General features: G+C 49.3%; 1 protein-coding gene across 2 annotated transcripts in view; it reads left to right on the top strand.

Moving 5' to 3' along the window:
- Window positions 1-17,960: 17,960 nt before the first annotated feature.
- LAMB3 (laminin subunit beta 3) overlaps window positions 17,961-27,850 on the top strand; it is a 234,375-nt gene continuing 224,485 nt past the window's right edge. The window contains exons 1-2 of one of the 2 annotated variants that reach the window (XM_078644498.1): window positions 17,961-18,210; window positions 20,402-20,466. In XM_078644498.1, coding sequence (XP_078500624.1) covers window positions 20,442-20,466 — 25 coding nt within the window. In that variant the 5' untranslated portion in view covers window positions 17,961-18,210; window positions 20,402-20,441. The remainder of the gene's footprint in view (window positions 18,211-20,401; window positions 20,467-27,850) is intronic. The other variant, XR_013594912.1, reaches the window with a different exon arrangement.

The raw sequence follows: 27,850 nt of genomic DNA on the forward strand, positions 1-27,850 counted from the left end.
AGTCACGGCTTGCCGTCAGAAACCTCAGGAAGACGTATCAGAATACTTCTCCCGATTTGAAACGGTGTTCTCCGACTACAGTGGCCAGGACATGACCACCGCAACCGGACAACACCTATTTGTGCAAAACTACGTAAAGGGTCTGTCACAAGAGGTTTCCCAAAAGTTACAAACGAGCGAGAGTAGTTGGGGGGCCTCCAAACCCGCCGCTATCCTCCAAATGGCTCAGTACTACGAACACCAAAAGAATGAGAATGATAGGGCAACCGAGAAAAATTGATTTGTTTTTCGGGTTATGTCTGCCGGCTGACGTGTGGAAACAAATCCGGAAAGCCGAACACACAGATCTGTTCGGACATACCTGGAATCAACTCAATGAGCTAGATAGACGACGAGAGCCCGGAAGGAAACCGATAAAAGACATACTGGAACTTCCGGACAAAATAGTTCAGAAGCTGAAAACCTTGATCCCAGAGAAAAAGGTAGATTGGTCAATAGTCACGGCTTGCCGTCAGAAACCTCAGGAAGACGTATCAGAATACTTCTCCCGATTTGAAACGGTGTTCTCTGACTACAGTGGCCAGGACATGACCACCGCAACCGGACAACACCTATTTGTGCAAAACTACGTAAAGGGTCTGTCACAAGAGGTTTCCCAAAAGTTACAAACGAGCGAGAGTAGTTGGGGGGCCTCCAAACCCGCCGCTATCCTCCAAATGGCTCAGTACTACGAACACCAAAAGAATGAGAATGATAGGGCAACCGAGAGAAAGAAGAAAGATTTGAAAGAAAGGGTGATGATAGCCCAGATACAAGGGGTGGCAGTCGGGAAAGAACTACACAGGGGGAGCTACCAATCGATCGCCCCTAGAAATCCACCCCCAAAGGACCGCACATCCACTCCCTACTCTGGACATAGGGACATAGAAGATAATCAGTGTGCATTTTGCAGAGGATTCGGGCATTGGAAGTCTCAATGTCCGGCTCTTCTGGAACTAATTAAAAATAAAGAAACGAGGGACATGACGAATGGTCCCAGGACTAGAGGACAGGGACGGGGGTACACAAACAACATCAACAGCGACAGACCAGGAAGATCGAACACATTTGACTGTCCCCGACAGAACCAGTACCAACTATCTGACAGTGAGAACACCCCCGACTTCGCATAGGACTGCCAGGGGCAAGGGAGGGATCCAGTCGAGCTCTGTGTTGACCAGCAAGGTCCTTACGTCACCGCTAAGGTCCTGGGTACAAACAGCCTGATTCATGTACATGCCGTTTTGCGTGTCCCTAATAGCGAATCATAGCGATTCGCTATTGAGGACACGCAAAACGGCATTCATGTAGGAATTGCTACTTAAATAGCGATTCCTACATGTTCTTTATTTGCGAGTAGCAATTTGCTATTCGCAAATACTCCCCATTCATTCCTATGGGCCAAGAGGCCCATAGGAATGAATGGGGATTTGCGAGTAGCAATTTGCTACTCGCAACTAAGATAGCGATTTTAAGGGTGCCAGGGGTGTCCAAAGGACGCCCTGTAGCACCCCTAAAATGCACTTTTGGACAGGTGTTTCGCACACACATGTCCAAAGGACATGTGTGTGTGCTACATGCAACTTTGAAAAATGCTTTTAAAAGCATTTTTCTGAGTTTTTGCTATTTACCGACAGGTCTGACCTGTCGGTAAATAGCGGCCCCAAAAGTCCAAAATCGCTATTTTGTTTTCTGTCATGAATAGCATTTGAGGAATCTCTATTAGAGATTCCTTAAATGCCATTCCACGCAAATATGCGAATTCTTACATAGCGATTTTTGCATTTGGTATCATGAATACCAAATGCAAAAATCGCACTCGCAAAGGGCCAGATTCTCAGAATCTGGCCCTTTGCGAGTGCAATTTACCTACATGAATCAGGCTGAAAGTCTCCATTCTTGGTAGACACTGGAGCGACACTTAGTGTATTATCAAAGCGACTGATTCCAAGGGCACCCTTGTCTGGCTCACACATTACATCGATAGGTTTCGATGGAACGCCCTCCACAAATCCCCTGTCTGTACCTATCTCCTTTGACCTAGGAAACAACCCCACTGACACAACATTTCTGCTCTCCTCCAACTCCCCTGACGCCATTATGGGTATTGATTTACTAAAACATTTCCGAGCTACTATTAGGTGTTCCCCAGATGGAGTCCGAGTCATCCTATACGACAACCCGAGCATGTCCAGATCCCGCCCCGCACGACATATGTACTCTATGACTGATGCTGACCTGACCTTGCTCGACACCCTACCCCTGTACCTATGGGCCAGAAACGACTCGGATGTAGGACGAATGATGATCGACCCTGTGCACATAACTGTTCGACCAGACGCAATACTCCCGAAACTCCCACAGTACCGGATATCGCCCGAAGGCGAGAAGGCATTGGTAGCGATTATTCAGTCCCTGGTAGATGCAGGAGTGGTAGAGGAAGTGGTTAGTAATGTCTGCAACAGCCCTATCCTACCCATTGTTAAGAAGCAAGGTGAGGGAGATGAGAAAGCGTACCGCTTCATCATCGACCTGCGAGAAGTCAACAAAGTGGTGGTGCCACAGTACCCCGTAGTCTCAGACATCACCACCATCCTGACCCTCATCCCGTCCACTGCCACCACCTTCACCGTTATTGATCTCAAGAATGCATTTTTCTCTATCCCCATCCATCCAGACAGCCGTTATCTCTTCGGCTTCACCTTAAAAAAACGTTCGTACCGATTTTGTAGAGCTCCCCAGGGCTACACTGAAAGTCCCAGCATTTACAGCCAGGCCCTCAAAAGACAGCTGGACGCCATCCAGCTACCAGATGGAGTGGTGTTGATCCAATATGTCGATGATATCCTTTTGGCGGCCGACACCACTCCACTTGCAATCACGGCCACTATCCAACTCTTGCACTTTCTTGCGGAGAATGGCCACAAAGTCTCCAAAAAGAAACTGCAGTTCTGCCAGCCTCAAGTGACATACCTAGGCCATCTCCTGTCCAAAGAAGGGAGGAAACTTACGCCCGACCGAATCCAAACCATCCTAGACACCCCCATCCCAAGAACACAGAAGCAAGTCCGTTCATTGGTGGGCCTTACCTCTTTTTGCCGACAATGGTTACCAAATTTCAGTCTCATTATAAAGCCCCTACTTTCCCTGTTGGCCAAAGATGTTCCCTTCCCACTCCCTTGGACCCCCGACTGCCAAGCGTCCTTTAAGGAGTTGCGGGATGCCCTTTGCTCGGCACCCGTCCCAGGAACACCAGATTACTCCAAGCCCTTCTCCCTCTTCACTCACGAAAGGGAGGGATGCGCATTGTCTGTTCTAACTCAGCCCATTGGCTCCAAACAACGCCCTTGTGCCTACTTCTCTGCCACTCTTGACCCAGTCGCCAGAGCTTTACCTGCCTGCCTTCGAGCAGTAGCCGCCGCTGCTGTCTCTATCCGACAGAGTGAGGGAATTGTACTTTCGAACTCTCTCACGGTGTTGGTACCCCATGCAGTTGACACCCTTTTGAACCAGACCAAAACCCAACACCTGACTAGTGCACGACTGACGGGGTACGAATTGACTCTACTTGCACCCCACATCACTCTGAAGAGATGCACAACTTTGAATCCTGCCACACTGTTGCCCTTGCCTGAAAATGACCCCGATGTGCCCCCTATACACGGCTGTGTGACCCTCACGGACGAACAGACCAGGAGTAGAATTGACCTCCGAGACATTGCTTTTACAGACCCTGATGGAGAGCTATGGGTAGACGGCTCTTGTATCAAACTCCCAGACGGCACCACTTCAGCTGCCTATGCGGTGACGACAGCCCTAACAGTAGTTGAAACAGCCCGCATCACGCAACGATCCGCACAGGCGGCAGAGCTAATTGCCCTCAAACGAGCATGTATCATAGCAGCAGGAACCACGACAAACATTTACACGGACAGCCAGTATGCCTTCGGGGTGGTTCATCATTTTGGGCTCTTGTGGAGGGAAAGGGGATTCCTGACGTCCCACGGCACGCCCATCCTTCACGGAGATCTAGTCTCCGCCCTGATTGAAGCAGTCCTCCTCCCCAAACGATTAGCAGTGATCAAATGCCAGGCACACAAGAAGGTGACGGACTTAGTTGGACAGGGAAATGCACTGGCCGACATCACTGCCCGAACCACAGCTGAGAATAGGACGACGACACACATATATGTGACCAGGTCACAAGCAGAAAAATGGACTGACGCTAGGGAAACGATTAGGGACATCCAGTCGGCCAGCACACCTCACGAACTGACCGAGTGGGCACGGGTGGGTCTAAAGGATGATGAAGGCTGCTGGCGGACAAAAGACACAAACAAATGGTTGCTACCTGACTCATACTTGATCCCCATACTAACTATGGCACACTCCCCTGCACACATAGGTTCTGCCCCCATGATTGAACTCATTTCCAAAGTCTGGCACAACAACAAAATCCCCGACTCAGCCAAACGCCTGGTCCAGCAGTGCCTTATCTGCCTACAACACAACTACGGGAAAGGAACTGTGGTACCCCGGGGAGGGTTTGGGATCCCCGATCACCCCTTTGAGGTCCTCCAGATGGATTACATCCAGCTGGAGAGATGCCAAGGCTTGAAGTATGTATTAGTCATTGTATGCCCCTTCAGCAAATGGGTGGAAGCCTATCCAACCCGTGATAACACTGCCATGACTACTGCCAAAGTACTACTGAAAGAGTTTTTCCCTCGCTACGGCCTTTGTCGAATTTTATGGAGCGACAATGGCCCCCACTTCATAGCTGAAGTTATCCAACTAATCTTGAAGGGGCTGGGAGTAAAACAAAGGTTCCATGCGGTCTTCCATCCCCAATCCGCTGGCTTAGTTGAGCGACACAATGCTACACTGAAACTGAAACTGTCAAAAATAGTGGCCACCACAGGACTTAAGTGGCCAGATGCCCTCCCACTGGCATTGCTATCGATGCGCTCCACTCCCACTAAGCACCACTTGACCCCCTACGAGGTTGTGTTTGGGCGACCAATGAACCTCTGGACTGCCCCCAAACCAACATTCATTCACGACGTCCCCGATGTCCTGCTGTCAGATTATATATACAAGTTAACTAAAACGTTGTCTGTCATTCATCAACAGGTGCAGCAGGCCATCCCCGATGCTTCCAGTGGTCCCGGTCACGATATCCAACCGGGAGATTATGTTTTAATCCGGAATTTTCAACGGGCAAAGAGTCTGGAACCCCGGTGGACGGGCCCCTGGCATGTACTGATCACCACTCGGACGGCTCTTCGAGTAGAGGGGAAAAGGCACTGGCTGCACGCCCACCACTGCAAGAAGGTCTCCTCGACCCTGGCCACGACAGAAAACGTCGACACCCAAGAAGAGCTCCTGAACAAAGACCGGCCATCACTGAACTGCTATCCTGATACCAAGGCACTTGAACTTGCAAAATTCCCTGATCCCACTGTGCCATCCCAGGAAGGGTATTTCCTGCGTCGAAAGGAGGGAGCTTCGGCTAAGTAGACCACGGACTAAGTTAAAATCTCAGAACGGTGACCTAAAACAACCAAGGGTTACCCGGAGAGAAGCTAAACAAAGTCTGTGGTTCTGCCCACTACCGAGCACCTTGAAGATGATGGAAGCGCCAGATAAGAAGATGATGGAAGCGCCAGACAAGAAGATGATGGACGCAACCGGAAATACCCACTACAGGAACCCAAAGACTGACAATTTGCACAAATCAAAGACAATCGCCTTCTTCATTCTCTTCCTCCTTTGCCTCCTCCTCATGACTTCCTTCTGGATCTTGGAGGACAGGACACCCGCTCATCAGATATTGCTGACCACTGCACAGCCAACCACCATGAAAGAGCATCACCTGATCTCCCTTTCGCCTCAGCTCCGAGAAAGGCGTAAAGAGTTCTGGAACGGGGGCGTGGCTTAGCAGGCCACGATGGCGGCTGTGTCCTGCTGAGGCTCCGCGATCGGGCTAGCATCCAGCCCAGTTCCCGAGATCGCCGGGAGCCTCAGCCCACTGGAAAAGCACCTGGGACTCCCCACGTGCATTGGGGTGCCGCTCCATCGACCTCTGACAGCGGCGGACAGGCAACACAGGCCGATTCTCCGAAATCGGAGCCGGGCGCCTCAATTCAAGATGGCGGGCGCGGCTCCGTCCGGCGGGAGCGTACGCCGCCAGGAGCCGACCCAGTGACCGAAGACCCCGGGAGGCGGGACCGGCGACCGCCTGCGAGGGATCCCGGAGCAACAGCGAGACCGACCCCCCCGGAGTGCACACCAGACGGCACCTTCTCCTGATCCACCACCCCGGTGCGCAAGATGGCGGCCACCGCACCAGGGCTCCACCGCACTGACGCTGCGACCTCACCGGGTGCCTGAACATTCTCCGACATCAACTGCTCCGCCGCCGCGGGGCGCGGAGGACCGGCGGACGTGCTGCCAGCGTGGTGGTGGGCCATTCCAGGGCCGGCAAACGTACCAGCAAAGCGGCGGTGAGTGGCCGCCTCTCTCCCCCCCTTCCCCCGAGACACTTGGTGCCTATAGCCCCCCCTGCGACCTCGGGGGCTCAGCAAATCGATAAGACTCACACCGCTGGCTAACTCGGGGACCCAGGGTGCCCCCGCGGCCCCGCGACGACCATCGGACCCAAGCGCCTGACCCTAAGATGGCGCCCGCAGAGGCCTGAACACCGCAAACAGCGCGAGCCTCACCACTGGGACCCCCTCGAACTCTCACCATCTGCCCTCTGGCCCTCCCGGCTGATACTGACGCTGGGCCACACGCCGAGGGAGACCCGCAAGCCTTTGTCGCCCTGATCTAGCGCTCGTCCCCTGAGACGAGGGGAGGCCGCCCCAGACCCTGAGGGGACAGGAGAGACCGGCAGACGTTAAACTGCCCCCTGACCCAGCCACGTTGACCTGCTGTGCCCGGAGCACACGACCTCACCCCACGGAGCAGAGAGGATCCTCACGCGGTCGGAGCGGCCGGCCCCTGGCAACCGCAAACCTCCCCTGACGCCCCTGGTAGGGGCTCCCCGAGGAGGAACAGACCTCGCCTTGGGCCTGGAAAGGACCGAGGGAACTGACCAGCACCCGACTGCCGCCACCCGGTAACACTGCGTGGCGACGACCTATCTCCCCCGGGACACGCAACGACCAGAGGGAACCCCCCCCTCTCCCTCCTAGCAGCACCCATGGGGAAGCCGAGAGCCACACAGATGACGGCGGTCCCGGAAACAGCCGCCGAGAAGATGCCACAGACGAGAGCATGGACGCAAACCAATACGTCGCAAGCCGACCCTACGCTATCAGCGAAGCTGGACCAGGTGTTGGCAGCAATAGAAATGTCTCGCCTCTCGATGGAGGAGAGATTGGGCACCCTGACGACAGACATCAGCCTTATTCGGGATGAACACCGTAAACTGGCAGACAGGGTGAAAGAGGGTGAGCGAATTGTGACTGAACTACAACCAGCGGTGAAATCGCAGGAGGCAGACATGCAGGAGATCCTGCGCCGCGTGACGACCCTGGAGGAACGAACAGTGGATTTAGAGGGGCGCTCGAGACGCTGTAACATTCGTGTCCTGGGCCTGCCGGAGGGGATTGAAAACTCGGACCCCCTGACATACATGGAATCCTGGACTAAATCGTTCACCCCAGACTGCGACCGATCGCCGTTCTTCTCCATCGAGAGGGCCCACAGGGTCCCAGCCCGGGCGCCCAAACCTGGTCTTCCCCCACGACCCATGCTGGCCAAGTTCCTACACTTCCGAGACCGGGATGCAGTGCTCCGCGCGGCCCGGACGGCGGGCCCCCTGCGGGTGGAAGACCAGCACGTCATGGTGTTCCCGGACTATGCCCGAGAGGTCCAACAGCGACGATCCACGTTTCTGGAAGTCAAAAGGCGCCTCCGCGCAAACGATCTTCAATATTCCCTGCTGTTCCCTGCCCGCCTCAAGGTAATCAACAAAGGGAAAGCCCTCTTCTTCGATACGGCGGCGGACGCGCAGGATTGGACTGAATTTCATTGCCCACTGATCCCTAAACCCGGACCCCAGAAGACACGCAACAATGACTCCAGACGACCCAGGAGACGGGGCGCGAGCCACGGGCGATCTGGACACCCCAAGAGCCAGGCGTCCTCCCAAGCGGGCTCACCCGACCTCGCAGAAATCATACAGGAGCGGCGAGACGCCTTACGGGCGGCGACCGGACTGCACTCGTCGCCCCCGGCTTCGGACCTGGAGGGTCAGCCGCACCTGTTCACTCCAGAGAAAGACCGGGACAGTGATGGAACTATGTCGGGAATTGGCCCAATCTCTTCCCCCCTTGTGGTGACACACACATTGGACGCTACCCTAGCCAGCCAGCCTACCACCTCTTCGTGAACACCTGAACTGTCAACTGACATATCATTTCCATGATTGCCTGTTGTAATGCGCGACATCTAGAAGCCTAGACTGCTCTACCAGATAATTGCGAGCTCCAGCGAGCGATACACACTTCTCCTGCTAGAGCCCGAACCGCGCACAGGCCCAGCAGCGACACATGCTGCCACCCCCGCGAATTTCTGTTGGTTTTCTCCCCTAGTGGGACACTAGTTTGGATATGCCACCCCCAGTGACGTATCCTCAGAATTGGGACAGTTGCCCACCCAAAGTTCTAGTTGTTGTTAATTCCCCCAGTCCCCCCCCCACGTTTAAGGAAGCTTGGCGCGCAGGAACATACACGACACGCACACATGGGCGGCACACGGGAACTGTAGAGGTGCCCCTCCCCCACCCACGTCACCCTAGAAATGGCTGTCCCCCACTCTGACGTTAGTATCCTTACACTAAATGTACGGGGCCTACACACGCCCAACAAGCGCTACTCTGTATACTCCTACATACGGCGCATGGCGGCCAACATTACGTTCTTACAAGAGACGCACATTAACGCTACTGAACTCATTCGCCTACAGGCCAAATGGCGAGGGACCATCTGCGCCACACAATATTCAGCGTTTGCACGCGGCGCATTAATCTGGGTGAGACCTGGTACTCCCTTCCGGGCGCTCCGGCGAGTAGTAGATAGAGAGGGCAGATATGCGCTACTGGAGGGAATTCTTGATGGGCAAGGGGTACTTCTTGGCAGCATATACGCCCCTAATACGGATCAGGACCGGTTCTGGGATCACCTTACGGGCGTCCTGGCCCAGTTCACCACAGTCCCATGGGTGCTGGGAGGCGACTTTAACTGCACACTAGACCCCTCGCTGGACCGTTCACATCCTCCCCCCACGCACTCCCCGGCCCCCCGGCAGGCGGCCCTCTTCAGGGCATGGACCACACACTGGGCGCTCACTGATGCATGGCGACACCTACACCCACTGGCTCGCATCTACTCCTTCCACTCGATTCCACACAACCTTCGGGTCCGCCTAGACCGTTTCCTCTGCTCTGCTCCGATCCTCCCTAAGGTTACATCTACAGATTACCTGGGACGGATCCTCTCAGATCATGATGCCCACATAATACGGCTTACCTGGCGCCCCCCACATCCACCGGTCTCCACCTGGCGCCTCCCCAGAGACTGCCTAGCGGACCCGGTCTTTCAGGACGCGCACAAAACCAGCATACGCGACTACTTTATGCACAACGAGAACACAGCGTCATCGGTACTAGTGGAGTGGGACGCGTATAAAGTGGTGGCGAGAGGAGAATGCATCAAACAGATAGTGGGGGTCCGCCGCACCTTAGAACGATCGCTCTTAACGACGGAACAGGCTCTAGCTGCTCTCACCAAACGGCCTGACGACTCGGAGGAACACGCCGTACTCACGGCGGAGGCCAAAACGGAATATCAAACTGCCTGCGCTGACCTCCGTAAGTATAATTTCAGGGCATACGCCTCTCGGGTGCACAAAGACAGAGACAAAACCGGGGCGCTTCTGGCCTGGATGGCGAAGCAGGACACCGAAATCAAGCCGATCACGGACATTCTCAACCCGGAGGGTGTACTGGTGCAATCACAAGATGAGATTCTCCTAGCATTCCAACGCCATTATGCACGAGTGTACGAAGCCCCGGCATGCTGTACCCTGTTTACCGCGGATCAGTTTTTAGACCCTCTGACGCTGCCCACGATATCGGATTCCGACAAGCGCACACTAGACGCCAAGATAATTCCCTCTGACATCACCCAGGCGATACGCGCCATGTCCCGAAATAAAGCACCGGGACTGGACGGCTTCCCACTAGAATACTACGCAACATTCTCTCCCCTGGTGGTTCCCCGTCTGTCACGGATGTTCGGGGCGTCACTCCACCTGGGGAAACTACCCCAGTCGCTACGGGAATCCGTGATTGTCACCTTTCTTAAGCCCCACAGAGATCCGCTTCACATGGGGTCATACCGGCCTATCACCCTCCTGTCGGCTGATTGTAAGATACTGGGGAAGATCCTAGCTGATCGTTATGCGCAGATCATACGCCCGCTGGTCCACCCCGACCAATGCGGCTTCGTCCCCGGGAGGAATACCTCCCAGAACCTTCGCCGAGTCTTCCATATCCAAGATCAGGTACGCGACAGATTTCCCCGCGCTGCCTGCCTCATTATGGACCTAGAGAAGGCGTTTGACACCCTCACCTGGCCCTACCTGTTTTCGGTCCTGCGTCGCCTTAATCTCGGCCCGACGCTCATGGCATATACCCGCCTCCTATACACCGACCTCACTACTCGAGTTCGTATCGGGAAACGTATCTCACCGGCGTTTGCAGTCCGACGAGGCACAAGACAAGGTTGCCCCTTGTCGCCCCTCTTGTTCGCGCTAGCGGTCGAGCCGCTGGCGGTTCGACTGCGTCGGGAAGGTGTGAACTGGGGAGTACCGCTTGCAGATGGGACCCATTGTGTGTCCATGTACGCGGATGATCTCCTCATATATGTCCGGGACATTGAAATGGACCTAACCCCCATAGGGGCCACATTGGCGGACTTTGCAACTGCCTCGGGTCTACAAGTCAACTGGGACAAGTCCGTGGTTTACCCCCTACACCCGGACCTACCCCCCCGAGACATCGACCTCGGACCACATAGTCTTTCATGGTCCGCGGAAGCTCCCCGATACCTTGGCGTCCGCTTATACCATTCTTCGACGGACATCCTTGAAGGCAATCACCGCGCGGTACTCGAGAGTCTGCGCCCGACGGTCGCCTTCTGGAATAAATTACCACTGGCCCCGATTGGACGGATAGCCCTTGCTAAAATGGTGATGCTCCCCCGGCTCCTCTACCATTTCACAAACCTGCCGGTGATACCACCCAGGTCCTTCTTTCGCGACGTTGATTCCCTCTTGGGAACTCTCATCTGGGGAGCAGGCCGCCACAGAGTCGCCCTGAAAACTCTTCAACTCCCCACAACACAGGGGGGACTCGGAGCTCCATCCTTCGAGGCATATTTCCTCGCAGCACAGCTCCAGTGGCTGTCCTACTGGACAGCGGACCGTTACCCTCAGGAAACGGTTACTCCTACTGGTAGAATCACAACCCCGGAACTCACCCGTCTGCTCCTCCCGGGCACCAAGCCACGGCGCACTTACCCCCTTCAGGTGACGATAGCGCGCCGATGTATGCTGCGGATACACCGGCTGTCTTCCGCTAGGCCCACATACTCCCCGCTGCTGCCGCTAATAGGCGGCCCCAAGCAGGAGTCCTACTTTGCGGCCCCACTACTCGCCGACTGGTCCCGCTGTGGTATCACAGATCTGGAATCACTCTTCGAGGAGGGTCAACTGAAACCGCTGGACCGCCTGATCGCAGAGTACGGGCTCTCCCCAGGCCAATTCCTTAGGTATAGGCAATTACTCGACGGATACCGACCCCATTTCAATCTCCAAAATGGCGAGCCAGACACGCATCCAGTAATACATACTATTCTACATATGGGGGTGGGTCGCCACCTGGTCACATGGCTCTACAAATCCATCCGGGAACTCTCATACACCCCCCTGGCGACCCTACGAGCCACTTGGGAAGAGGACATAGGCCGTATTCTGCACGACTCGGAGTGGACTAAAGCTCTCGAGGCCCCTAAACGCGTCTCTAGGAACGCCCGCTTCAAAAATATTCAATATTATATATTACACAGGGCATATCTCACCCCAGCGCGATTACAGAAGTTCTACCCCTCCACGCCTTTCCTGTGCCCCAGATGCTGTTTCCCAGCTGCGAACTTCCGTCACATGTTCTGGGACTGTCCCAATCTTCAGCCTTTCTGGCAGGGGGTACACAACACACTACGAGAACTCACGGGTCTCACTACACTAGCCACCTGGGAGACCAGTGCATTAGGCATCCTCCACATCTCTAAGCGTGAACCGGTGCAACGGCGCTTCGTGTCCTTAGCGCTCCTACTAGCCAATAGATGTATAACCATGCGCTGGCGATCCCCAGAGGGTCCCCCCATAGCACAATGGAAGGGGGCGGTTAGCAAATGGGCGGCAGTGGAGGAAGACGCTTTAAGGGAGGAAGAAGCCAAGGGCGCGCGCAAACTTCCCATCTCCATGGAATGGGCCATGCTCCTTCACAGCTTCCGCCAGTCCACGCAGGCTGGTGACCCGCCTGACCCTTCCCCTCCCCCCACCCAAGAAGACCGGTAGCCTTCACCTGAAGTGAGTCACCCCAGAGTCGGACCCCGATAACCCCCTACGTCCTAGGCAACCTCTTGCATGTCCGGCCATCCGTGGGCTTCTCCCCCCCCCCGCCTCGACACCCGCTGCCATCATCCCCCTACTTAGACCCTGCTAGCGCCTACATGCTTCCCTCCCACAGTTCTGTTACCCCCCTGTTCACTGGTAACGCTGTTATGTGCACAGTACAGATCCAGATCCGGCGCTGTTATGGCATGAAAGTGCCCATCTGATCTTATTCATCGCCCCTATGGCGATGCCGTCCCATCACCGCTCAGCCTGCAGGAGCCTTTACATGATTATAATGCACTGATTCATCGAAGTCATGTTTATGTGTACCAGTTCTATATAGCAAGAAAATGTTGCACACATAGCTGTTCGTGGCTGAATGTTGAGGCCACGTCGGCGGACTGTTTATGCTGTACTGAGATACTTTACTGCAACAATAAAAACAAATTTAAATAAAAAAAAAAAAAGAGTTCTGGAACAATTCCTTCGTGCAATTATTGCACCAGCACAACCTTGCTGCAAATCCCACGAACTGCTGGATCTGCGGGTTGCTCCCGCATGCCACTGGACACTCCATCCCCTTCATCCCTTCTCCTTTCTTAGTACACGGCTCCTGCCTCGCCTGGTTGATCCTCCTGCAGGAAAGCCACAAGGACAACGCCGCTTCTGGTCAAACAGTGTCACACTTCTACTATGGGTTCTGGCTGAACAAAACAGGAAGGACGTCTGCCCCCTTTTGTCCTGTGACCTCAGGTTCCGCCTTTCATATGAACATCCCTGCCAAAGAACGAGTCGAGATGCAAGTGCTCCATAATCCAGCTAGACCCACCTTCTCCCACCTGCGGAAGCGAACGGCTGCCACTCTGACTGTGGCCCTGTCCGTCATTAATGTCACAGGTCTCGTGTGCCTCGAAGGCCAGGGAACACAGCTGGTGGGTCACAGTTCCTGCCGTATCACCAGAACATTGGTCTCAGTTGATCCCCCCTCCTTTGTTGCTTCTCCGAATATGTACTTTGTTTGTGGCATCAAAGCTTACACTTGGCTCCCGAAAGGTTGGAGGGGTACGTGCTACATCGCCTTCATTCTTCCCCCCACGTATGTGGCCCCAGCCTACCATCACCGGCAAAAGCGTGCCGGAGACATTGGACAAGCCGACTCCACCGGAGCACAGTTCCTGGATGCGGTGAAAGGACTTGTTCCTCTGTGGGGCCCAATGGCAAATAGCCGCGCTATCCGACATCTGACTCAGGCAGTAGAAACAACCATTAACATCACGGCTGGCATCCTCGCTAACAACACGGCTGAGCTTCATGCAGTCCGCCTAGTGGCTCTTCAGAACCGCCTTGTCCTAGATGTGGTTCTGGCCGACCGTGGAGGAGCATGCCGCATCATCGGCTCCAGCTGTTGCACCTACGTGCCAGATAACTCGCCTTCAGTCTACAAAGCAATCGAACACCTCCACAGACTATCCTCAGAGGTTCACCAGGAGCAAGAAGGATGGTCGCTTGGAAGCTGGTTTTGGGACACTTTGAAGGACTGGGGATGGAGGTTGTTTACATTTATACTGATACCAGTCATGATACTGTGTGGGTGTTGCTTAGGTATTGAATGTTTGCCACCTTTGTGTTCACTCATTCCTAACTGTATGTGCCCTAAGACTTTGGACTTTAGAACTGAGCACATGAGTCCCCTCTATGAGATAGAAATACGTGGTCTTATGGGGATAGATCCGAATTGACAAGCTGGCGAGACATGTTAAAAGGGAGGACTGTGGAATTTTAGTTCGTGAACTGAACATCATCTGCGCCATCTTGCCCATTCCTCAGACTCACGTATGAACATACACGACAGCCATTTTAGGTACCATGGTCTCCCTGTTCACGATCGATCATCAGCGCACTTCCCTGACCCTGCAAGCATCCCCCATGCACCCTGGCTGCCCCCGCGCTCACATGCACGAGTCATGAACCCTCCTCTTCCGCATGACTCTGTCTCCGGGAATTACACCCCGCGCCTGACCAACACCTCCTTTCCTCCCATGAATACCCCTCTTTTGATAAACCCTTCCTCTATGCTCGACTGTCCACACCGATCCTTTCTTTCATGGAATATCTCTCCTTTGAAGACCCCTTCCTCTGAGCCCGATTGTCTGCACGGACCGCTGGTCATCCCTTGGCCTGAGGATACAGTTTATTGCCCACTACTGTATGCACTCGCCCCTCTTCAAAGGAGCTACTATTGTTCATGACTTCCCCACCCCCTGAGATTCGATCAGGCGCACACATTCCAAAGGAATCGGCGGAACACTCAGCTGCGTGATAGCCCCCTCCTATTGTATGGGGGGTGAGGACCTCTACTGTAGCCACGTGTTGGAATGAGCCGGAACTGGGGGGGTACCGTGGATGTCATTTTTCCATTACTTCACAATGTCTTTATTGTAATAAAGAGCGGTCACATGTCGTAAACCAGTGTATAAAAGGCCAGGTCTCAGAGAGGCTGTTAGAGAGCACCTCGAGACGATACCTTGTTGTCCGATCTGATGTGTTCTGCTCCGTCGGAATAAAACTTGTTTCCTGTCTTCCTGTCTCCAGCGCCTGCCTCTTTATTTGATAACTTCGTATGGTATTAGAGGCGTTTAAACGCCGGGCAAACTTAAGAAACATCGACTAAATCGCCTGACCATTTTCCTGACTTTCCTCATAACCACATAGACATTCTGATGAATACAGACAGATGAGCAGATGCACACTGAAAGACGCAATGGGGCACTCACAGACAAAATAACAGATAGATGGACACACACCTATCGCTAGACACATGAAGATATACAGACAGATGCAGAAATGCAAACTGGCACAAAGGGCATATTCACAGAAAGAGATAGATACAAGTAAACACATGCACAAAGACACTACACAAGGAGACATAAAAAACTCACACATTTATGATCAAAGTCAGACAGAGACACAATGGCCCAAACTCACAGGGACTCGATCACACACACAGACACACACACACACACACCCACCCACACACACACACACACACACACACATATATTTTTATCTCTCTCGCTCCCTCGGGACACAAACAGGCCCTCACAAATACAAATAGATAAAATCAGACGCACTCAGAGCCATTATCTCAAAGGCAGTCCTGCACACTCGGCTTGTATGTCAGAGTATTGAGGACAGACATATCTTCCTGCCTCAGAAATATTGTGGCAAAAATACTGACTTCCAGAGTATTGTGAGGGTTAGTATATATTGTAAGTATGGATTTACTATTATTAACTCTCCAACTAGGTGATATAATGTCAAGGTTCCTACATGTGGAGGTACGTTTAGTAAACCTTGATTTACCGATATATAATAACCTTCACAGCATTTTGGCAGTCAGCACTTTTGACACAATATTTTGGGCGCCATTATTAAAAGCTCTGTATTCTGGTAGGAAGCCGACATGTCACGAGCCCCGAGAAACACCCCAGACACTCCTGGAGACTCTTCGAGCCGGGCCCTAGGGGGCTCCGAGCTATTAACACGTCTGGCACAGGGTTTGTTTAATGGGGCGGCCCCGGGCCTGCCACCCCAGGAGTCTGGCAATTTGGTAAGCATTGCCACCGTGCCTGGCATGGGGGCTAGGGAATAAACTCACACTAATTAATATACTCGGCTTTCCGAAAATGAGTGTGATTAAGGAACTCGCAGAGGAACCTCGGAGCAGACAGAGGGACAGTGAGCCGCGTGCTCAAAGGAAAGTACACAAATACACATTTGAAAATACACAGCAACGCGTAAACGTTAACACAGCTGTGACGTCACATTACAGGAGAAGCAGCCCGTTCACAGCTAATGTTTTAGAAATGCTCCCGTTCACTGTTTAAATGTTTTAGAAAGTGCATAATTGCGTGTTTCAATGTTTTACAAAGACAGTGACGATTCAGGAAATAAACAAACAGCAACGCGACGTTTTTCGTGAACATTGTTTTACAAATACAGTGACAAAAAACTGGTTAAACTTAACAAGTACATAAGAATACATTAAGCGTTGTCATTGCGTGCGCTTTTACAGTGTGCGAGGTAATAGACTTCGCAATAGGTTACATAGCATTGGCGTTGAAACGCCGTGCATTGAGAAAACTGCTGGTGTAACAGTGTTTGCGATGTGTAAGACGCGTGGTAAAAGCATGCATTGAAAACGTGTGCGATGTCCGAACATACATCCGGTCCTTGCAATAGTGAAAAACGAAATTGCCAGTATTTCACTATCAGGACATGTAAATCACACCAGTACATGTCCTACCTTTCACATATACCACTGCACCCTTCCCATGGGGGTACATTGGTCCTTCCTTAGAGGTGACTTACATGTACAGAAAGGGCAGAGTAGGGCCCGGCAAGTGGGTGCACTTGCCAGGTTGACATGGCAGTTTAAAACTACACTCACAGACACTAAACATGGCAGGTCTGAGGCAAGTTTGCAGGGCTACTCATGTGGGAGGCACAACCAGTGCTGCAGGCCCACTAGTAGCGGTTGATTTACAGACTGGGGCATACCGAGTGCATTTTACTAGGGACTCCACAGTAAATCAAATATGCCAATCATGGATAACAAATCAGAATTATAATTTAAACAGAGAGCATAAGGCCTTCAGCAATAATCAGCAGTGGTAAAATGCCCAGAGTCCTAAAGCAAACAAAAACAGGGTCAGAACATGAGAGGCAAAAGGCAAAAAGTTTGGGTATAAACCTGCAAAAAATGGCCAGGCCCAACATTAACCTTCAGTTTTTTCAAACTTTTAGAGGTAGATAAGAAGAAAGATACTTTAGATTCCCCCATGTCACTGTGTTCTTTAAAATATACAGAATGAATACCCTGTTTCTCTGCCCACCTATATCTAGCCGGGCTCTTCACTAGCAACCTATGGCATAGGCATTGCCCGCTCTTCACTCCAGCCCCACGAACAATAGGCAAATTGTTTTTAGCCTCTTTCACTTCTCTAAACTTCTAGTTTACCTGTGACTGTTGTTTCACTATAAATAATATTCTTATGCAGAACAACACATCGTTAATCTAGGCAACACCTATTTTTTTCCTGCAAGGTGTCTTCCTGGCTTTGATTCATTGATATTATGCAGTTTCTAAGTCTGATTTTGTTCTCTTGTCATTCGTGCACTACCTGTAATTTCAGAAGAGAGCGATGCTGGACTCTCTTGGTTTATAAAAAAGTTCGTCGAGTATATCACCGTGGGATGTGTTTTTTTTTTGTTCCTAGGAAACGGTGTGCGCAGTGAGTGATCCTTCTAGGGTGGGTCCGTCTGCGCGAGTTCCTGGCGAACTCCTTTATCAGGATTACACTCACTCTGACTGTCCCAGGTGGGGCTAGGCTTAAAAAGCGAGGACCGGAGGAGCTGAAAGACAGACTCCAGGTGGGTTGGGAAGACACCGAGGCAGCGAAAGCAAGGCTTCAGAAACAGGTACGTACAGGAGACCGGGGAGCGCCTGCATTCGCCATGCTGGGCAGCATCTGCAGGCAGCGCGTGCGAGGAAACACAGGGGCACCATTGTTTGCAGCCTGGCTGCACTGCGTGTACACAAGCGTGCGATAGGGTCTGCTTCATGGAGAGTCAATGCACTGGCGCCGAAGAGCTATTTATGTGTGACTAAATATGCATTACTGTAATAATCAATTAGTAATAATATTTTAACAAACGATTAGGACGATCCAGTGAAAAGAATCTCGAGTTGTAAGCCTTTATCAAGAATTAAGTTAGTGTTCTGTGCACCAAAATAACTTGTTTGTCCCACGGCCATGAGTTTAGGAGTCAGTTTGGTGTGTGTGATTCTAGACCTGTGGAGAGCGGGCAGCATAGAGGGATTGAAAGAACGTCACCTAGGGACAGCTACGGGTTCAGTGAAAGTGACGTCACCCATTCCACTTCCAGCTATTGAAAGCAAGAATGTTTTAGCTTCTTCCGGTGCACCTCTCTTGTGGAACCACCAGTTAGTGACGTGCTGCAAACTGGAGGTTTCGAAAAGTGTTGTTTAATATAATATGTATAGCGGAGGGCCAGAGGTTTCTGACGGTTTGTGACGTCACTCCCTTGTATCCTACTGCGAGGTTCTTGCGGCTGAAAAGACTTGCAACATCACTTTTATTGCTTTTTTTTATTTTGATGTGAAGACCCAAGTGAGGAATTGTACGAATTCAGATAATTTCACCACTGATGTTTGAATGTTCAGAAGTGTAAGAAAACAGCCTTTCACACAGCATTTCTCTTTTGATTTTTTAAGAAGTCATAATATATGGCTCTTGAGTCCTAGTATTGGACTCGGCCCATTACACATCTCTTACAGGATAATATGCAATTTAAATTCCTGATTTGTTTAGGTAAAGTTAATTAAAGTCATGATTTAAAGTTCAGTCAGTTATTTTATTATGTTATTTTTTTATGGTGCTAATGTAAAGAGTGGCGTTGCTGGTATTTTCTAAACGCGCCATATAACGTGACAGCCCAGGACTCGAAGGTGTAAGGGGATACAGATTGATGCTCTGTAGTGTTTTACTAGGTAACGCTGCCAGTACATTGTGCAGAGTGTATGGTCAGTGGGATCGTAGTCCCTGTTTTCTCAGACTATTGTAGGAGGTAGGGACGTTTTGTAAAACAATCTGAATTCCAGTTGTTATATTTTCTTTGCTCATGTCGGTTCTGCTGATTTTGCCTTCCTCCGGAGGAGGGCAGCAGAATGACTGGGCAGTGCTCATTGAATATATTTGTTATTGTTTCTCTCAACTAACTTTAGTCAAAATTGTGTCTTGTAGCTTCATAAGCACGCAGTGCACTTAAAAACATTGCAGTTCATTTTACTTTCTTTTATTTGAATGTGCAGCATAATTAAATCATTGCCCCAAAATCATTTAAGTGCATCTCAACGACTGGTGGATAATCCTGGAGAATTACAAATATTCCGGTTTTTTTAGGTGGGATATTTTACACATACAAATTGATGCATTTGTGCATTTGCTTTGTTAACCTTTTTTGATTCTTAATAGGGGAAATATCCCCCCTTCTCCTCAACACCCAATAATCTCAGGGGATATTGCCTCTATATTCCCACCCTGCCATTGTCATTGGGAGAAGTAAATACATAGGTGCACCAAGAGAAGGAAACCACCCAACACTTAGTCACAGCTGACGGCCCTCTGAGTTTGGTGGTATTCACCTACCTAAAAAGATCAGATCGAAAAGCAGGCTAAAAGTATTTGTATACAATGCAGACAGGGCTGCCGGAGATCTTTACAGAGTACACGTTGTTAAACTTTTACAGTAATGAGATTACAGAAATATAAATTGCGAGGAAGTGTTTTGCTATAGTTACCAAGACTGAAAGAAAACATGTGCAATTACAGTATTACAAAATACGCATAAGTAAACACATTGAATAAGTGACATCATAGGGGATTCGTTCCCCAATCAGCCAATAGATTAGAGGAAGAACGCCTGTTTACCACACCTGGGAATTAAATTAGATTAAGCAGTCTTCATTTTTAATGGTCTAGCTAAAGGATTTATCTATATTCTAGGCTCCACGATGTTTGCAGCACGCCTGTGAGAAGTTTTAAAGATTCAATGAATGGTTTCACTTATGGTGAATATTTTTTCCCAGGTCAAAGAAAACTCGCAGGCCAGTGCCAGGAAGTCGAAAGATGTGGACCTGGATAGTGCTTTTAGGTAAGTGACATCATTTGTGATCCAAGTGTTAAACAGTCATCTGAGGGCGTGTTTCAGAAGTCAAACGCCTACGTTACATTCCATCGTGATTCATTATTCAGTTTGCTGCAATGTTATGTACTTAGATTCATATTATAGTCCTAGTTTAGTGTCTGGCTCTTATTAGCATCACCGTGAATAGTCCTGCCAAGTGTTATTAACCTATTTCTAAAAGTAGTGTTCTTTGATTTCACCCATCAGTGTTGAATCTCCTATGTTCTACTAGGCTTTGAAATTGTGTGATTGTCAAACTATATTTTTTGTGTCCGTCAATAATGGTGTGCAGAATATCTTTACATTACGATAAAAATAATATGGTGGTTGCTGAACAAAATAATTTCATAAATAAAATGAATTCTGAGCAATCCTAGCTGTATGAGGAGTACATTTGTGTGGGATTTTTATTTTAAGCTTCACCGCATCCTCATGGGTGGTAAGTGCTATATAAACACAATTTAAAACTTCAAAGTGCTTCACATCATTGTATAATATGACATATAAAGGACAGGAGGGGGATCTTACATCTGGGGCAACACCTTCGTTTTTAGGAATCTGCAAGAGATCGGATGTGGTGTTGTAGGTCAAAGGGCAAGTGGCACCCTGTCGAAGCTCCATGTCCGGATTCTGAGAACTAACTGTACGTCTCTCCTGGATTTTTTTTTTACATTTCGGAATTTTGTACTGGAAACCGGCTCCAGCAGAGTGAACCCCTGCCCAAAAAAACACAGCCAGGCTTCACGCATAGTTCCTGAACTGTATGTCTTGAAGGGATGGAATATCTGCGTTTTGTACAACTTATGTATTGATAATAATGTACGATGTTCATTGTCATATGCAATCTCTTTTGTTTTTTCTGTTATGCTATTTGAAAAACTGAATAAAAAAAGTTTTTTAAAAAAAACATTCCGAAATTCTAAAATTTCCAATATGACCTTTCAGGCGGCAGGCGGGCATGTGATGTCACTAGACTAGTTTGGTGCTTCTTCAACAAGGTCGCACTTGTGGTCAAATGGAGTGATGGAACCTAAGAGAGTAATGACTCTAGTCCATCTTTAAAGTTGGACGAGAGTAACTTTAAAGATGGACTAGAAGCAGGGCTCGAGTCAGAGGTACACGCAGGTACACAGCGTCCGCCCACTAGTTTTACAGGGTGGACGCCGTCCCCCCTGCCAAGAAATTAGGCCCCACAGCAATATGTTGAACTTGTCCCAGTGTTAGACACCGAGACACGTTCAGCAGCGTCTGTTCGTTGTCTGCTTTCCATTCCCAGCAGCAATCTGCAGGCAGGGAGGGACCCTTTTTAGGTCTCGCTTAGTAGCAACGCACATGTGCTGCTCTGCAAGGCTTATAGTAAGGGCTTTTTAAAGCTGACCACACGTTTGTGCGTGTTGTTTTGTTATCGTTGCAGGCTATTGGGCATTGCATGCGTCTTTCTAGCAAAGACAGCACGCAATTGGACAAATGCGGGCACATGTCCCGCATTTGCCCCGCCCATGGCCTATTGGTGTCTGTTACCCGCACAGGTGCCCGATACTTCAAAACCGATGTCTCGCTCGCTGTGGCGCGCACGCGTGCACCACTTGCGAGCTTCTTTTAAAGGGCGCCACACCAACCCCGCCCGTGCCAGTAGACGAAATGTAACAAACGGTTACGTTTATTTATATAGCGCATTAATACAGCGATATTGTTTCTAGTCACTGCACAGCAGACGGCATGGCAATTTACGCCACCGAGCGAGGAGAGACCCACTCCGATCTGCTCATTTCTTTCTTGCACTTGCAGCTGAACATAGATGCTGGTGTGCTTCTCCTCTGCCTGCTCCAGTTTCTCTTCCTCAAGCTCCATGTTGCTCTGTCTCTCCACTAGATTGCTTTCCCCATGATGTTTCCCCAAACACCTCTGTAGCTTCACCATACCCCCATCCTCCATGATTCCACCCTGTCCTCAGTAATTCCACCCCAGTCCCCATTATTTCTTCTGCCTCCTACCACTGATGCCTTTTTTCCTTTATCGCTCCGCACCACTCCGCCCTCTGACATGTACACCAGCTGTACTCCTGCCCTTCCCAGAGACGCTGCAGAGAAATGCACAGGAGTAAAGCAGTCGCTTGTCCTATCTGCTCCGCAAGTTTTTCATTTGACTCCCAGGACACCACAGTTTTACATAAGCACAATTCTTAGGTCTCAACTACGAGACGGATTTTAGCTGGTGTAGGCAACATGGCTTCTGTTGTGTATGGCAATATGTTCGAAAACCGATCTCTCCGGTTCCCACAAAACATTTGCCCCGGAACGCTAGCTCTCATGCTTGCAAACCTGAAGTAGGTATTCTACTGACTTGAGAGCACAAACCCGTCTATAAAGGAGCACCCGTGTTACAAGCCAGTGTCTCTATCTGGTGTATTAAATTATCAATTTCCAGTCGGAGGTGAGCACACGCATGACGCCTCTATACAAATATTACGCAACGTTATTTCAAGCACGAAACGGAGTCCATTTAATGGTGTTTTAGACACATTATACAGTGCGCATATACACTAAGATGGGTGGTATCTGAATCATACTGACGTCATTATTTGCAAGAATTCTCACTAATATCCGTAACAATACTTTTTTGTAATGAATTATGAGCTGTGTGCTTGCCCAATGTTTAATACAGACTTTTTTGCTTCATTTACAGCAACTGTTTTTGTTATTAAGTGCATTTCACAGTACAGGACCTATTAGTCCGAAATGCATGAATTAATTAATTTATTCATAATCAGTTGCTTTAAATCATTACATGAAACAATGAACACAGTATTTCCTGGGTACAAAAATGAGGATGTTAAAATCGTATAAGAGATTTGTCGACATTAATTCTTAAAAGAAATAGTAACACAACCGAACAACATGCTATTAACTCTTCTTAATGTGCAACAAAGACCAGATAGTTTATATGATGAAGTATAAATAGATAAAAATACTCAAAGAGTTGAAGGAGAAGACAAGAAAGTGCAGAGAGCTCACTGAGCAGCTTCATTAACGGCGAGGGCCCTTGAAGGCGTGCGGGTGCACCCGTTTTTCAAACAAGCATTTGCAATGCAATAGGTCTCGCATTTGCTAGAGTTGGAGCTATTGGCATTGTAAATGACAATGCATTTTATTCGTTTGTTTCGAAAACCTGCAAGCAGTGCTTAAAAACGCACTTTGTACGTATAGTCCTTGCTTACGAGAAACAAGGCTGTTAGTAAAAGAGACTGCCAGCTTTGCTCATCATAAGCAAGAGCCATAAGTACAAAGTGCTTGTTTACGCTCAGCTTGCAGGTTTTCAAACGCATAAATAAAAGGCATTGTCATTTACAATGCCAATAGCTCAAACTCACGCAAATACAAGATCTATTGCATTCCAAATGCTTGTTTCACCTCCAGCTGGGCCGAAGTTAAGGGGCCATCTGGCCTCCTTTTGTTTGTATATGCTGACTGGGGGTCGCCTGGAATCTTACATTTAAATATAAATGCCACAGAGGGAAACAAAGGCACATGGCTTGCCTTCTCTTCACAGGTACTTAAGAGAGGCATGCTTTTACCTTTGTTCTGTCCCTGTATAGAAATGCGGACACTGTAAGACTGTCCAATGGGTTAGTCTGTCCCAGTATTTACACAAATAATTTAAATAGCACTATTTTATTACTTTTATAGCACTACGTCGTGACATCATGGAGTTATTTGCATATTGTCTTACTTGGTCAGTCCCCCCACTCCTTTTTATAGGACTTGTGCCCTGACTAGAAGGTATTTTTAATTGAACTGTATCCCGACCTTGACCTGAAAGTTATATGTAAGAACTCCCTCCTATAGCCAAGTCTTCGCAGAGGTTGAGTCCGCCCTGGTAGCAGCATCTTACCAGGGTGGGGAGAGAATGCCTATGATGTAGCATGACACGATAACGTGTGTGAGGCATCCTCTTCCATTAAGGATGGCCCCTATTTTGAAAGGTCCCACGAGACCTGTGGTAGATAGCTTCTGACCCCACTGCTGGACTCTTGCTCGGTGATTTAGTTAGACAACCCCATTCCTTTGTGGTTAATTTATCTTGTTTGGGAGCATAGTAGGGTTGCTTTTCTCCTCCTCGATCTCTCTTTGTGAATACTTTCAATTATTAATTAGCCCATCTGTGTTGACGTGAGAGGCTTTTCCTTAAATCAAGGTGTTCCTGTAGTTTTAAAATATGTTCAGCCAGGATACAGGGTACAAATGAAACAAGTTGTGTATATTGTTTCTGTATGTTTAATCTCTGGTAAGATCCACCATGTGATTTACTGGGAGATTAGTGCAGCTCAATTTTCTTTGATTTGAAGACATGTGATGCCGTGTAACAGCTCATGCACTAATTCCACTATGATAGAGGAAATGCCTGATGTTCAGGCAAGCCTTAGAACCCTTTGATCTCTGCAAAACAACAAAAGTTCACCTGGCGCGCACCCAGTTGTAGCATGATTACTGGTCTCCACCAATGCTGAGAGCCAGTTCAATTTAATCACCGAACAGTTCACTCTCCCAGAAACCCCCAGCATGGTTTCTACACAAAGCAACCACAGAACGTCCACCAATCCCATTCAATCAATGTATGGATGTTATTAGTATTTTATCATAGCAATGCAAACACCTGGAAGGGATCACGGCATGACACTTGCTCTCAGCAGATCAGTGGCGTAACGAAAGTTCAGGGAGCCCTCCTGCAAGTTACATGGAGGGGCCTCTACTCCGGATTCCGGAGCTCTAAAGCCTGAGTACTGTCCTGATGGCGACCTCTGCAGCTCGGGCCCCCCCCCCATGATGCGGCCGATGCAGGGGCCTGTGTTATGCTCCTGCAGCAGATGTAAGCATGATTACCACTCTGAGGAAAGCAATGCATGTTTAGGAAAGTTTACCAATCATAGCATCGCCACCACTCGTAGCCAGGCATAGCAAAGTTACTATCCCTAACTAAGCATCATATGGCTACCTCTCCTAACCAAGCACAACATGTTAACCAAGAATAGTATTTTTACCTCTCCTACCAAGAGTAGCATGATTACTACTCATAGATAAGCATAACATAGTTATTACTCCTAAATGAGCATAGCACGACTACCCCTCCTAACCAAGTATAACATGGTTATCACTCCTAATTCAACATAACATGTCTCTAGCTGATATCTAAGAAGTGCGTTCTTAGCGTTCCTTGGCTTGCTTATCACTACTAACAAATGAAGAAATACATGGTTATCTCTCCTAACCAAACCTATCAAGATTATCACTAATAAGCAAGCCTACATTGGCTACCACTTCTAACCAAGCACAGAATGTTTAGCACTTTCTACAAAGCAAAATGTCATTACCTTTCCCTTCCAATCACTTAATTGTTGCAACTCATATGGAGACATGACCATTATGTCAGGACGTAGCTATCAATAGTCCAGTAGGTGCACCAAGGCCCAGGGACTTGAGAGCATCATTTCTCCGCAAATATGTCTTTCACTACCCCACCAAGGATAAGCAGGAATTTTATTTTCCGTATTTGTATTAGTATTTGTGGGGCCATGCCACGTGGTGGGGTCAGCTACTGACAGCACTGCATCAGTTCTGCATGAGTTTAGGAGAAACATATTTCCTATCCTTTCAGCACAGAGTGCCTCTGAAAACTCTAACGGGGTTGGTAAATGGAGACATTGGGCCCATCGAAAAAGCATGTTGTGATGTTTCACACTGAAATTTCAGCTGCTGAAAGCAGCTGAAATCTCCATGTGAAGCCCCGGTAAAAAAAACATGCAATAATCAGTGCAGGAACACAATTATCCCATGTTATTGCCCCAAATGTCCCCAACACTGGAAAAACTGTGACAACTGTTAGTGGTTATTCTGCAGAAGGTTGGACTAAGTGGGATTATTTTGGGCAACTCTTATTGAGGCCTATTGCTAATAATTGGGAACAATGTAGATTTGGCCCTAAACACCTGTTATTCTGTTACAGCCCACCATAAAAATAGTAGCAGCATGTTTCTGCGGTGGACTGCTTAGTGTACTGCCTTCTATAAATGATCGATGGAAAGTATTGACTGATTAGCCAGTAAAGAAATGCCAACCCCATAATTATAGCCTTTTTTGTGCTACCATATTTAGCAGAGTCTAGATGAAAATACTGCCTCCTAGTGGTTTTCATGCTGATCATTGGTTTATCATGTTGTAAAATATACCACTTCACCGCACCTTGGAGAGAGTCCTGGATTAACATATGTGGAAATATGCTCAATTTCTAGTGAACTTTGCCAACAAATTTAGCACCTTAGTCTCCTTTCAGCCATTGTGGTTCCAACAGAAGGCAATGACGGTCCAATTCTTGGACAGGAGGTGGGAGATTGTACTATCTGCCTACCACTTACTGATCATGCCCTCTCCCTTTTGCTTCCTTCCACCATGCTCACCAAACAATCTGAACCTTTGCCACTATAGAGGTGGATCTGATAACTCATATTATATTCTCTCTGGTAAGAAAGACATGACACTTTAGGCCTGAAGTGGTATCTGGCTGGGTCTTAGTGTAGATCTGTTATTTTGCAGTGTGTCTGTGCTGCGACCAGGCCAAAACATTCCACCACTCTAGATGTACAGTAATGTTTTGTGTATATGTATACTGCTCAATTGGCCTGGCATGGTATCTTGGTGCTAAAGCAGGGCCTGAATGGGCTGAGCCAGAGTGGGGGCTAGGTGAAGAGCTAGGTCTTCAGATTCTTGTGGAATTCAAGAACTGAGGCTCTGATGTACGGGGAAGATATGGCTTGGCAGTTTGGGCTGGACTGTTCCCATGAGGCACAGGGTCAGACTGATTTCCATATAGCCATGTCTGAACTGGGGTGGCAGAGTGGGCTAAAGAACGGTGATGGATTAAACCCAGATCTTTTGACTGGGTGTGAGTGTTTGATTGATTCAGATGCTCCGTCCATCACCATCCCCTTTTGTACCGCTTTTGGCTGCCATAAGTGTGGCAGGGTATGCTCAGACGTGAGTCCCTTGCTCACTTTGCCACTGGATTCAAGCAAGCCGGGCTGAAGACGGCTGGATTGCCAGAAACCGGTCCTCGGAAGCTTGTTTCCGGTCCAGGGAAGACATGGCTTGGCAGTTCGGGCTGGACTGTTCCCATGAGGCACAGGGTCAGACTGATTTGCATATAGCCATGTCTGAACTGGGGTGGCAGAGTGGGCTAAAGAACGGTGATGGATTAAACCCAGATCTTTTGACTGGGTGTGAGTGTTTGATTGATTCAGATGCTCCGTCCATCACCATCCCCTTTTGTACCGCTTTTGGCTGCCATAAGTGTGGCAGGG

This window comes from Lissotriton helveticus, chromosome 5_1 (assembly GCF_964261635.1).
Source record: "Lissotriton helveticus chromosome 5_1, aLisHel1.1, whole genome shotgun sequence".
In the NCBI taxonomy this organism is placed as follows: domain Eukaryota; kingdom Metazoa; phylum Chordata; class Amphibia; order Caudata; family Salamandridae; genus Lissotriton; species Lissotriton helveticus.